At 41.5% G+C, this 14,181-nt stretch overlaps 1 protein-coding gene across 1 annotated transcript in view; it reads right to left on the reverse strand.

Moving 5' to 3' along the window:
* Positions 1 to 1,088: 1,088 nt before the first annotated feature.
* LOC124619582 overlaps positions 1,089 to 14,181 on the reverse strand; it is a 36,465-nt gene continuing 23,372 nt past the window's right edge. The window contains exons 4-6 of the mRNA XM_047146080.1: positions 1,763 to 1,899; positions 1,611 to 1,675; positions 1,089 to 1,279 (exon numbers count right to left, since the gene is read on the reverse strand). Coding sequence (XP_047002036.1) covers positions 1,228 to 1,279; positions 1,611 to 1,675; positions 1,763 to 1,899 — 254 coding nt within the window. The 3' untranslated portion in view covers positions 1,089 to 1,227. The remainder of the gene's footprint in view (positions 1,280 to 1,610; positions 1,676 to 1,762; positions 1,900 to 14,181) is intronic.

The raw sequence follows: 14,181 nt of genomic DNA on the forward strand, positions 1-14,181 counted from the left end.
TTGTGTCGTCTACATGATTAACAATGGGGCAGGAAGTGCAATGTCAACAATGAATTTCTACGCACAGTAGGAGCAAGAATCAGATGCCGTCCAGTGTTTTAACATGTTTCCAGGAATCTTTTTTCTGTGTAGCAGTTTTTCTAGTTGTTCTAACAGATCAAGCTTTTTTCTGCTGTTTTCTTTGCAGTTAAACTTGTGTACGTAATGCAGTGCATGTCTGTTCAGGAATACACAGTTAGCAGCTGTGGACTGATAAGTGGTTGAGCCTGAAAGCATCAGTGTACAATCTGAAGTGTGAATAGAAAGTTCTTCCTGTATAGTGCAGAACAACTGTTGCACTGTAATTTTTATATTCCATAACGTTTTGTTAAGGCAGTCTTTATGATTACCGTGTGAGACCACCTGAAGGCTCACTTCAGGCTTGGGCCATTCATGCATTTTTTCTTTATGGCAAAAAGGACTGTCACTACAGGAAATTGTCTCTCAAATTGTAGTACATCACGGTAATGCCATTCAAACATCAAACCAGTATCGTGAGACACAAAACACTGAAGATTTGCCTTCTAGTGATTGTTCACAGTCATCAAAACTAGTTGGGATTACATTCCCTACAAATTAATAGCTTGTAGGTATCACAAAGAGAATGTAATAGAACTGTGTGCTACCTTTCTGGAGGCAACTGAGAGGTCCGTGTTGAACCAGACAGCACACAATCATTTTTGCATGAGCAAATAGCCTCGAGGCATCCATTACAAATAACAGTACATACCCTCAGCATCACAGTGCAAGAAAATATCTGAAATGTAACCGGGATCAATGAAAATGTGTTCTCTTCACTAACGAATGCACAATTTGAGTGATGTCGTGTGGGGTCTTGACTTTGGGGTCAGCCAGTGACCAATGCACATCTGAAGTGTGCACCCTACACATTAAGGAGGGAACTGGACAGGTATCACAAATGTTGGATGTCTTTCATCAATATCTGAAGTAACATAGGGGATTTGGTGCACTACGAGATATTATTACTCAATACTGAACTGTTAACTTAACTATCAGTTTGCTGTGATAAAATCAAACAAAATGATAAATATTTTATACAGAAATGTATTTACAGCAGGCAAAAGTTCTGCTCTGACTCAGTTACAAAACATCATCAACCATCATTTCTCATTTACACATTCAAAACTATTGCTATTCACTATATGGACCAAAATATTTGGCTCCTGGTCAGCATTTAAAACAGTATAGCATATCCAGTTCCTCAGATCCTGAACTCATTCTGAAAAAGAAGAAATTGAAGCTGTAGTTAATGTAACATACTTCTGCACAAATTATTCACATTGGTGCTCTATGGTAAGAATATTCTAGGATAGAAACACCCAATAGTAAATGAAAAATGAAGGCACATAACCATTCACTTGCACAATGAGTGATAGCTAGCAAAAAGGCACATCTGAAAGGTCAGGAAATCACACTAGCTCTGATCTTCCTAATATCAGTAGATCAACAGAAAACTAGTACAGTTCCCGACCTTTTAACTGCACTAGTATTCAGTATAAGTAACTGTTTGCCTACTGCTATTTTTATAATTTATATTTGTTTTAACTTACCGGACAAAATCTTTCAGCATGTCAGATGATGACATTGGATGGTTCTTCAAAACTAGAATGCACGACTGGAAAAGAAATTGGAAAGATGAGTAAATGTTTCAGAAATGCTAATGTATAGTATTTAAAGAAAGAAATATTTTACTTTGCTGTACCCTCCAAATAATTGTGGAAAGATATTTAGGTCCATCTACCAGCACAAGCAGGATTTTACATGCTCCATACCAATCATGCCTAAGGAGACATTTTCGCAATTCATGTACCAAGTACGTATGTGCAAATTTTTGATGACCTGTAAATGAAACAAAGCCTTTCTACGATTAGTCACTTGACGCATCAGTAAACCGATGAAATACTTTCATTAAACTATAGATACACATTATGCACATTATTTATTGAAGTGGAAATGAGGGTAACATTACATTTCTTTGATTGCTTCTCAAAGGGAGGAATATAAGTTCCAACAACAATTATCTATGCGTAGCAAAAAAGGGTTCAACCTGAAGTTACAAATTTCTCCTTGCACAATGGAAGACTAATAATCCATTTTTATAGATTCATGACCCAAATGTAAGAACATCTGTTCTCCCACTCTTGTATTACGTTTTATGTTTTTTCATAAAGTAGTCTAACGTAATTTCTTATAGTCAATCGTGCCAGTAAACTCTTTCGATATGTTCAATTGAAAAAAAATGGGAATAAAAAGAAGATGAGAGGTTAACATCCTGCTGATAAGTTCATCAGATCCAAAGCAAATGCTTGGATTACAGAGGAATGAGGAAATAAATTGGCTGTGCCCTTTTCACGGAACCATCCTGCCATTTGTCTTAAGCGGTTCAGAGAAATCATGGAAAACCTAAATCTGGATTGCTAGGTGGGAATTTGAACCACTGTAATCCTGAAGACAAGTCCAATGTGCTAAGCCCTGTGCTTACATTCAAATGAATTGGGCACAGTAATTATCAGCTGCCTCCTGTTTACACAGAAGTGAATAAAGACAACAGATAATGTTAATTAATCTTTCTCATATACACGGTCAGCCTCACTGGTGATTTAGGGCATCTAAAGCAGGTAATTAATCTGCCTGGTGACAAATCATACAATAATATTATCTTTACGACCCCCAAAAAATTCCTTTCCGTTCCAGAGGAAGAGAGAATGAGTTAACTTATGGAACATCTGAAAAGTTTATTTCAACAAAAGAAAGGATGGATGAGGTCATTAGGGATGGGACACAAGCTCAGATTTGGAAAGAATGAGGAAAGAAATCGGCCATATCTTCTTTGTAGCAACAATAAATAACTTAGGTAAACCGCATAAAACCTAATTTTGAATAGCGGGATGGATTTAAACCACCATTGTCCCAAATGTGAGTCCACCTGCACTGCCTCACTTGGCTTGTTTGGTATGCTGAATAGAAATGTATATATTCATTTAATATCAAGCTTCTGATTGTGTAGGGCATAATGAATGAGACTAACAAAGTCACTAATCTTCAGAGGAGTTTGATGTGGCCCACTGTAAATTCTTCAATTGCGCCAATCTCATCATCTCAGAGTAGCCCCTTACACCCTACATTCTCAATTATTTGCTAGTTGTGTACTAATCTCTGTCTTTCCCTACAATTTTTACCCTCTACAGTTCTAGTACGATGGAAGTTACCCCTAATATATTAAAATGTATCCTACTGCACTGTCCCTCCTTTTTGTCACTGTTTTCTGCTTGTTCCTTCCTTCATGTATTCAGCAGAGAACTAAAGCATTCCTTATGTCATCAGCCCATTACATTCACCTACAGCACCAGGTATCAAACACTTTGATTCTCCTTGTATCTCATTTTCCACCGTACTATGCTGCACTCCAAATGTACATTCTCAGAAATTTCTTTCTCATGTTAAGGGATATGTTTGATACTAACAGACTTCTTTTGGCCAAGAATGAATGCCCTCTTTGCCTGTGATAGTCTAGTTTTTGTGTCCTTGCTTCGTCTGTCGTGGTTTTATTTTACTTCAAACATAGCAGAATTCCTTGAGTTAATCTACTTAATAGTCTCCAATTTTGATGTCAAGTTCATCACTAATTTAATTTCTGCTACTCCTCATTATTTCGGTCTTTCTTCAGTTTACTCTAATCCATATTCCATGCAACAGGTCCTGTAATCCTTCCTCACTTCCACTGAAAACAGCAATGATATTGGCAAGTTTTATCACCAACATTCTTTTATCTTGAATTTTAATGCCACTCTTGAACCTTTCTTTTATTCCCGACTTTGCTTCTTCAGCATACAGACTGAACAATAAGGGCGGAAGACTGCATCCCTGCCATAAACCCTTTATAATCCAAGCAAAATGTTCTTGGTCTTCCATTCTTATTTTTTCCTCTTGGTGCTTGTACATACAGTATAGTACCCTGGCTTTCCCTCTAGCTTACTCCTACTTTCCTCAAGCAATGGAAACACCAGGTAGGAATATCAAAAATGTAGGAAAAGGCAGATTGCTACTTATTGTAAAAACAACATGTGAAATAGCAGACAGGCACAATTAAGAGACATGAACAACAGTAGAAGTCACTCAAGAATAAAATAAACAGGAAGCTGTAAATAACATTCATTTGAAGTTTCTAAAAGTCTGCAACTTGATGTGTATTCTTTATGGTAAGTAGCCATCTGTCTTTTCCTAGATTGTTCCTGTTTTTCTCAGAATCTGCACCATTTAACATTGCCGAACACTTTTTTTAAGTCAACAGATCCTATGAAGCTCTCTTGATTTTTCTTATGGCTCACTACCATTATAAATTGGAACGTCAGAACTGCCTCTCTGGTGCCTTTATCTTTCTACAAGACAAACTGAACATCATGTAATGGATCCTCAATTTTCTTTCCCATTCTTCTGTGTATTATTCTTGTTAGAGAACTGGCATGACCTGTTAAGATGCCCATGCAATAGTTATCCCTCTTATTTGCTCTTGTTATCATCAGGATTGTGGCAATGGTAATTTTCTGAAAGACTGATCAGTCTCACTGATTCTAAAAACCAACTTGAGTACACATTTTGTTGGGATTTCCCCCAATGGTTTTAGAAATTTCAAACAAATGTTACCTATGGCTTCCTGTTTATTTCATTCTTAAGTGACTTCTACTGCTGTTCATGTCTTTCCCAGAACATTTTTGTATTTCCTTTGATCAGCTGACATATTTCTTCTCTTATCCATGATTTCTTCACACCTTGTACCTATGTCAGCTTTTACAAGTTCAGGGATTTCCCTATTTACAGATGTCCATTCCTCTTCAACTGAACTGCTTACTGCAATGTCTACAGCTACAGAGAACTTCAAATGTAGCTAATCATTCCTCATTACTTTAGTATCCCACTTCTTTCCCAGTAAGTCTTCCAGATGAGTCTCTAGAACTGCAGTCTACTCTTCAACATTAATAAATTGCGATCTCAGTCTATATCTGCTCCTGGGTACACCTTACAATCCAGTATCTGATTTTGCAATCTTTCTCTGACCATGATGTAATCCAGCTAGAGTCTTCACATGTTCAGGCCTTTTCTTAGTGTATTTTTAACTCTTGTGATTTTTGAACAGTGTATTCACTATTACTGGCTAAAATTTATTGCAGAACTCAAGCCTTTCTCCTCTTGCATTCCTACTACTGGACCCATATTCTCACGTAACTCTGTCTTCCACTCCTTCCCCTACTTTCACGTTCCAATCACCCAAGATTATTACATTTTTCATCTTGCTTTACAAACTGAATTACTCATTCAATATCTTTATATATTTTCTCTCTCTCTTCTTCAACTTCAACATGTGACATCGGCATGTATAACTGAATTATTACTGTGGATAAAATGCCAGAATCAGCTGCAGTTTATGTTTTATTTTAAAAACCAAGAGTTAGTCTATGTTCTCTCAGGACCTCTGATGTATAGTAACTGGGTACCAGCCTTTGGGGGCCAAAACTGGTATAACTTTTAAAATAAAAATTAAAGTGCTATTGGTGCTGGAATTTTATTGAAAATCGACACTATAGTTGCAGAACCTGCATCAACATGCTCAAAATGCTAGACAAGAAATGAATTAGTATTTTTTGGCATCCGCCTGCCATCAATTCTGAAGAGAACAGTACAATCACTGAACTGTTCACAGAAAGTCACTCTTTGCCTTATATCCTTGCACATCCTTACACACAATGAACCTTACTACTATGATCCCATTTTTATGCTGTTGAGATTACCCTATATTTGTTTGACCAGAGATCCTCATATTCTTTGAATTTCATTTCACTGATCCTCACAAAATCTGTGCATTTCCCTTTTCAGACTTGGACTCGGGACATTTTGGGTATAAGTCAAGGACGCTACCCTTCGGCCACAGGTGTGGGGATGCTGAATGCATAACAAGAAGGGCAGAAGCAATGATCACAGGTTTATTTGACTGACATGAGACCATCACAGAAATATTGAAAATCTGAAGTGGGAGACACACAAGGATAGAATTGACTAACCACCAAAAACCTACTTTCAAAGTATCAAGAACCAATGATAAATGAGGAATCTAGGAATATACAGATTAGACTAATTACTACATTATTTAATTGCTCATTTTTCATGCATGCTGTTCGAGAGTGGAATGGCAGAGAGACAGCTTGAAGGTAGTTCACTGAACTCTCTGCCAGGCACTTTATTGTGAATAGCAGAGTAATCACGTAGATGTAGATGTGTACACACGCACACACACACACACACACACACACACACACAAGCATTTAAGCAGTAATGTTTCCCGCACATTGTGTGCAAATGCAACAATAAGAAAGAGCAGTATGTGGTAACCTCTGTCATGAATTTCATAATTGTTTTCAGAGCTTGGACGTAAATGGAGACTTGTGTATTGGGGATAAATGGTACTGCAAACACAACTTGTCACTACTGTGTATCTTGTAGTCTGGCAAGTTTCGCGTTTTCTTGGGCTCTAAGTTTGTAATGATAATCAGTAATTAACAATCACTAATTAATTGGATGCAGTTCACTTTATAGAGCAATGATATCAAATCTTAATGTTCTTATTATTTTTATTAGTATCTTTTCTTCTTTAAGTAGGCTACTATTTATAATAAGAAATTAAGATAACGAGATTTGTCTGAACTTCATGTTTCTTTATACTAATAAACAGAGGTCAACCTATACAACAGAATGTATTACTTTTACTGCATTACTAGATAAAAATCATGTCCAATGAACAAGGTAGCACAGAATTTGGCCTCGCATTTTCGAGGGTGGAGGTTCAAATCCTGATCCAGAATTATGTTACCCTAAATAACTTGAAGCAAATGCTCCGATAGTTCCTCTAATATCCTGTCACTCCAGTGATACCAAAACTAACTCAGAGAGTGTCAGCATATGTAGACAGTGTCAGTACGTGTAGCAAATCATCCCACCAGTGTCTGCTGTGAGTACTGATGCCACTGAAAACATATCACATGTGGTTGTCAGTTGGTCTGCTGCAGGAAATAAATACCTCGTCCAGCAGTTAGATCAGAAATTTTTTCTCACCATTGAAACCTCTGTTATGCTGATAACTTCTTACTTCGCTTTTTTAGACCTAGACTTTGATTCGGAACTAATTGACTATGACACTGTTTTGATGGTTTTGGCTTTGCTTATTGGCACGAATTTGATTTCACATCGCTTGCAATCTTAACATTCGTCCTGTACTGCATGTTCGGCCATCAACGTATGAGTCTGGTCTTTCTTTCCAAAAAGATGTGTCGTTTGCAATAGTAACTGTGTAGTAGTGTCAGGCTATGACACAAAAGTGGTAATGAGAAACTCAAATCCTTGTGTGTTATTAGTATATCATGGATGCCTGGGAAGATGCACGATTAAAAATGGAGGGGAAAAGGGTACTGGGAACGACAAGAGATAAATGATTAAAAGAAGTGGAAGAACGCACTTGGAAGCGAGAAGAAAACTGAGTGTGAATAATGGCTCAGAGATGGGAGTGAGAAGACCAGAGAAATAGAAGCACTTGTGTTCAAAGCAGACACTGCCAGTGGCGGAAAGCTGTACAAGATGAAGATAATGATGATGACAAAATCTATTATGATGAGTGCTTCACATTTCAGGCACTCAACAAATGATTGCATAGATGTCCAAAACACTAAAAGCAACTCACGTAAATTACAGTCAAATCAAACAGAAGCAACTACTTTTGCTTTACGGTATCAAAAAATTCTAGCTTTTCTTATATGAAACAAAATTCCACATGGTCATGAACCACAAGCGTCTAACTGCATTTACAGCATCCCAAGCAAACCTACCAGCTAATACAGTGCAAAAATTATATTCATGGGTGCTGTTTTAGAGAAAATTACCATTATGAAATCCACTATCAGCCCACTGCTCAACACACCAACACGGAGGCTCTGTTGCGTCTATCAATAGGTACTGACCACAAATTCAATAACCAAGAAATGTATTGTTTCCAGCTTGAGGAAAACATTAGACATACATGAAAAATTCCTTGCGATGGCCCAGGATGCGGCTACACTCACAGCTCATTGTGCGGAGGTAGAAAAGCATGGGTCAGCCTAGTATGGCCAATACGAAGACAGCAGAGGATGGGACATTCCCAACGGGAGTGGCAGAGGTAAGAATGCCACATGATGGGAGTCTCCTTGATGGCACGAAGTTTATTAGACAAGGGGGTAGCCTCCCAAGAGTCAACCCACGACAGAGCAAAAACTGATGCATAGCCATAAATCTGCTGCCAGAGGGGTCAGCGAGAACGGAGGGTAGGTAGTCGACCCCCCCACTCCCTCCCAGCCAGATGATCAGCAAGTTCATTGCCCGAGATACTTATGTGGCAAGGAATCCAAAGGAAATCAACCAAACAAGCGGCATCACCAAGATCAGCAAGAAGGTTGTGGATGGTAGACACCAAGGGTGGCAGGAAAAACACCATGTCTGAAGGCAACTCATTGAGTCTGTCCATACCAAGTCAGGTGAGGCAGGACTATTTAATAAAAATGAGGGCCCAAAAGATGGCCATCAATTCTGCAGTAAACACCCTACATGTGGCAGGCAAGGGATGGTGTTCCGTGCCAACAGAAGTTTTGAAGGCATAGCCCACATGATCAGTGGATTTAGAGCCAGGCACTGGGTATTGAGTTAGAGCTTCGAATCAGGAAGGGCTGTAGTGCGGTGACAGAAATGCACTACCCTTGACTTAAGGGGAGAGAATTGAATACTGTGCGAGAGTGTCCACATGGAAGCCCACTGGATGACACCCTGGAGCTGTTGTTCTCCAGAGGCCACTGAGTAAGAGCTAGTCCAAATACAGAAATTATCCACATACAGAACAGTGGTTACCAACGCTCTGGCGGAGGCCACGAGTCCATTAACAGCGATCAAGAAAGAAAGGACACTTAATACTGAGTCCTGTGGAATGCCATTCCCCTGGGTCATGGAGAGCTCCGAAGACCCCACTCATGAAGTGCAAGGAGGATGTGATGGCACCAAGCAATGTCGTAGGCCTCACAAAGATTGCAGAAAACTGTGACAAGATGGCCCCACTGAGAAAAGGCCTATCTAAATGCGATTTCTAATTGAAGCAAAAGATCGATCGGAGACCATGCCTCTTGAAAGCCCCACTGGCAAGAAGATAAAAGGTTCTGAGATTCAATGACCCAACTGAGCTGACGAGCCACCATCCATTCAAGTAACTTACATGGAACACTGGTCAGGCTGATAGGTCTGTACTATAAAGGAACGACGGATCCTTGCTCGGCTTAAGGACAAGAACCACAATACTGTCCCTCCACTGAGAGGAGAAAATTTCTTGGAGAAAAATATGGTTAAACACGTGGAGGAGATAATGGCGTTGTGGAGGACTGAGGTGTTGAAACAATTGGTTGTGGATGGAATTAGGGTCAGGAGCTGAATCATGAGAAGAAGAGAATGCTAGAAGCAGCTTCCATTCAGTAAACAGTTCATTACAGGATTCTGCCTGACAAGGGGTAAAACATAAATGGGAAGCTTCTGCCCACTTTTTCCAGGGGAGGAAGGCAGCCAGATAGAAGGCTAATGCCAATGCCGTTGCAAAATGGGTCGCGAGGTGTTTCGCAGTAAATAATGGATCTGTACAAAGCCCATCTGGAAGGGTAGTGCCTGGAATGGATTACTGCTGCTGACAACCCTGGAGGGTGTGGAGTGTAACCCACATCCATGATGAAACTACACACGACTCTAGAGAGGAGACTAAGTTTTCCCAACATACCTGTTTGATATGTTTGATTAAGTAATGGGCTTTGGCATAAACACTTTTAAAGGCAATAAGACCGGTGGAAGACGGGTGCTGTTTCAGATGTTTCAAGGCACGATGACAATCAGAGATAGCAGTGGCAATAACCACTACAGCAGGGCAGACAGTGAATGGGGCTCATCAAGCGGGGAATGGCAATGCCGGCAGTGCAGATTATCTTATCAGACAGATCACAAAAGACTTCATCAATGCACCCTGCCAAAAAAGGTGGAAACACCACCTGTATACAGAGGCCAATCAGCATGATGGAAAGCCAAGAGGAATAACCAGGTCATTGGGAAGGGAGCAGGAGAAAGGAAGAAGGAGAGGGGAAGAGAGTGATAGATTAATGGCAAAGAAAGTGCCATATGCAGCACTTAAACACATAGGGGAACCATCATTAAGAAGGCACTGGTCTTGGTCCACAAGAAATTGGACAGTGAGGAGCCAAGGCTAGATGAAAAAGCACTGCCCCACAAAAGGTGAGACAGATAGATATCCAGCAATCACAGGCCCTGCAGACCACGTGCTGCTTCCACAAACTGCCTCCATTCCTTCCTGTTTTGTGGCAATTTTCTCCAGGTGTCTTCAATTCCCAGGGCTGCTAGGTCCTTCGCCAGGTCGTCCATCCAGCACTGCCTTGGTCATCCAATGGGGCATTTAGTGTTTGGTGAGTGATTATTAGTAAAATGAGATTCCTGGAGAACAACAGAAGCTGCCAAGTAAATGGCAATAGGGGACTGTACAGCTGGGAGGTGATGGCAGAAGCCATTACAGTTCCACTGGATGATCACACAGCAGGTATCCAAATGGGTGACGAACAGATTGGAACCAATCATGTTGCTGAGTCACCATCCATCCCCAATGATGATGGGATGACATCCACAAATAAGATGTCAGACACAAATTGCAAGGGAAATGTTGGCACCTCCGGGGGCACCAGAGTGGAGTTGGGGGTGGGGAGGGGGCTTATGTTCCTTTTTCTCTTTCGGAGATTGAGGAGGGCAGGGCACAGAAGGAGAGCAGGCTTCTGCAAGATCAGGAATGGAGAGAGAGCAGATGACACACTGTGCACCCCATATCCGATTTGTGGTTGTAGGCCTCCAGCCTGAGAGACGTCAGAGGGGGAGGGCTCCTGGGAAGAAGCCCCATCACTGGCTGATACCGAAGAATGGGGGTACTCTTTTGGCCGGGGAAGGGGAGCAGCACCCAGAAGGGAGGGCATGGGAACTGTAGAGGAGGAGGAGGGGGAGGGGAGAGGGGGAGGGGACTGGGTAAGGAAGAAGTAGGAGGGGAAAAGGATGTAGCAGAGGCAAAAGCAGACGAGATCAACACTGGGTGGAGTCTGTCATCTTTCTGACAAGCCTCAGTGTAAGGTAGACGATTGAGGGAGTTATGCTCTGGTATCTTCTCTTCTTTCTTGTAAACTGGGCAATCTGGTGATGGTTGAGAGTGGCAGTCATGACTAGTTATACACACAGGTGGCGGAACACAGGGGCTTCCCTCATGCAACGGGTGTCCACAGTCACACACAGGGCCCTGCCATACAGCAGGATGATACATGCCCAAAACGCAAGCACCAAAAGCACCTCACGGGTAGCTAGACGTACAACTTCAAGTCACATCGGTAACACCATGTCCTTGACATTCTCTGGGAGGGTATCTCCCTCGAAAGCCAGAATAAAGGCGCCGGTATTGGTGCGGTTGTCTTTATGATCCTTCTGCATACGTCAAACAAAATGACCACTACATGCACAAAGCCACCCTGATACCACCCACTCCGATTAGATGCTCTCCATGTGAGTGCCATCCAGCCACAGTAATGGCCGTCTGCACAGTGGCTGTTGCTGGGAGTTCTGATGCTCTAGGATGACAAGTAATCCCTCCTTAGCATTCATGGGAAGGCAACAGCTCACATATCAGAACTGCGATCCTCGTATTGTCAGGGGGGCTCAGCCAGATGCGTGCATAACAGCCCCACCACAAGGGCTGGCTACATGTGCTGGTGACATAGTTGGTGGAGGTGTGTGTGTGTGTGTGTGGGGGGGGGGGGGGGGGGGGGTCTATGGCAGGGGAGGAAGAGGGGAGAGGAATCCACACCATAGACACTAGGGAAGGAGTTCTTCCCCAAATGGCTCACACAAAAGACAGAAAATTTAGGCGTGGAGGTCAAAACCCAAGGGGGGACCAAAATGTCAAAAAGGATGAAAGAGAACAGGCAAGAGGAACAAAACCACAAGGAATATAGAGAACCAGGTGGATAGCCAGGTCGACATACAGAAGAACACTGGGAGAGGAGAAGGAGGGGGCAGCAGGGGAAGAGCAAGGATGGGGAGGGAGGGGCATGGTGAAGGGTGAAGGAAATGCAGTGTGGGAAGGAAGAATGGGCTGCAATAGCTCAGGCCCCCATGTCTTTCATGCATGAACTCACAAAAGAACTGTGAACCCCCTGAGGAGGGAATTTTTCTGTAAAACGTAACCCAAAAACTTAATTGTTAGTAGTGGATGTGACTATTCACAAGAAATGTCACATTAATACTTTCAAATCCAGGACCTTTCTTATACTTTCAGGTTGTGGACCCTACTCATACATCAGTACCATTTGAAAAAGATGTTGCTGATAAAAGTTAAAACAATTGATGAATTTTTTTTCTTTCGTTGTAGTGGGCACAAAGTACCTCCTCCCTCCCCCGGTAGTATATTTTATACTTTATGTGGAGTATAGAGTCTTTCATTATTACTGTTCTCTGACTGCCTTCATAGTCGAATGATTAGTGTTGCTACCATTGGTGTGAAAGGATCCAGGTTCTGTTCCCTGTACAACCTCTGATTTTTCTGAGGTTGGGTAGTCTGGAACATGGTCCACTTTGTCTCTTGATGCCAAATGAGGAGTTGCTTGAATAAAGCAGCAGTGGCATCACCAGGATTTACCTAGCAGCAATAATAGCTAGAAAGATTGGCAACATGCAATCACTTGTCCCATGACCATAGAATGCTCCTCCTACTGTCTTGTATGCAGCAGTCGGCCAATGGAAAGGCCTAAGGAGTAACCTGTGAGTGGTGCTTAAGTATACTGTTGTTCTCTGGACTTCGGACACATGAATGATGTACAGATGTACTTTGTAGTTTGGCAATTAAGAGATGTAATTATATATTGTATGTTGTGTTGAATAATCAGTATTTTCACATGGCATTTGGTGACCTGTTATGGAATCATACACAACACCATTGCATGGGAGAAAATTGAATCGTAGACTGAAATGATAAATGTATCTTATGTAAGCCAATCCAAAGTATCACACAGAATTACTCATGACAATCATGTCACATAATGTTCACAAACTGTGACAAATGCTCAAACTCCTGACCAAATAATCAAGATATATCATTCCGCAAACATCACAATGATCATCAGGGCACCCTCTGGAAGCGCCACAAACTCAAGCACCTGAAATTTCGAGGAAAACAAACAGTGTTCCACACCTGCAACCCACTGGTGATGCTCCTCCAGAAGAAACGAGCTTGTCTGTCAGGGACAATATCTGATAATACCACAGAAAATTTTGAGCAGCTGTCTGGCAGTGCCTACCTTCCCCTGACAAGGAGAATGCTGCCAGAAATCAATAGCGGTGGCAGCTGATTTCAGACTGGACAGCTATCAACTATTCATAACAGAGCACTTTACCAAGCTACAATTCTTCTCTGATACAAGTGCTGATGCTTCACCTTATTCCTCATCTTCCACAGCAAAACACTGACGGCAGTCACCTGCACACTGTGAATGAACCTTCTGTCAACACCTATGGCCAAGTCACCTTGCATCGTAACTTCAATCTTCCACATGAATTTGAATGGAGATTCATTGTTGCGATGCTATGCCCAGTTGTTGAAGCAGATTTCTATCGTTTAATGGCCTCCTTTCAGATCTACACCACCACAGTCCGTCTGACTCTACAACACAGTTGTCTAGCGAAATACAGCTACACCACACCTACCACACTAGCATCAAAGTGAATGCTGCCGATTCACCAAATGATGACCCACTCACCCGTTTCCTGAAGTTACCCTTCCATCACCTAATCCAGCACTGGTAAAACACTATATGATAAATCAAAATGACTCCACAACAGAACTAACAGATCATGTGTGGCTTCTATCGTATACCTTCAGACAAATTCAAGATCACAAAGTTCTCTTTTATGTTAGCATGGAGGGCTTTTTCACCTTCAGATCGCAGTTGGGTCCCAACACACTATACTGTTCGCAGA

This window comes from Schistocerca americana, chromosome 6 (genome assembly GCF_021461395.2).
Source record: "Schistocerca americana isolate TAMUIC-IGC-003095 chromosome 6, iqSchAmer2.1, whole genome shotgun sequence".
NCBI classification, from domain to species: domain Eukaryota; kingdom Metazoa; phylum Arthropoda; class Insecta; order Orthoptera; family Acrididae; genus Schistocerca; species Schistocerca americana.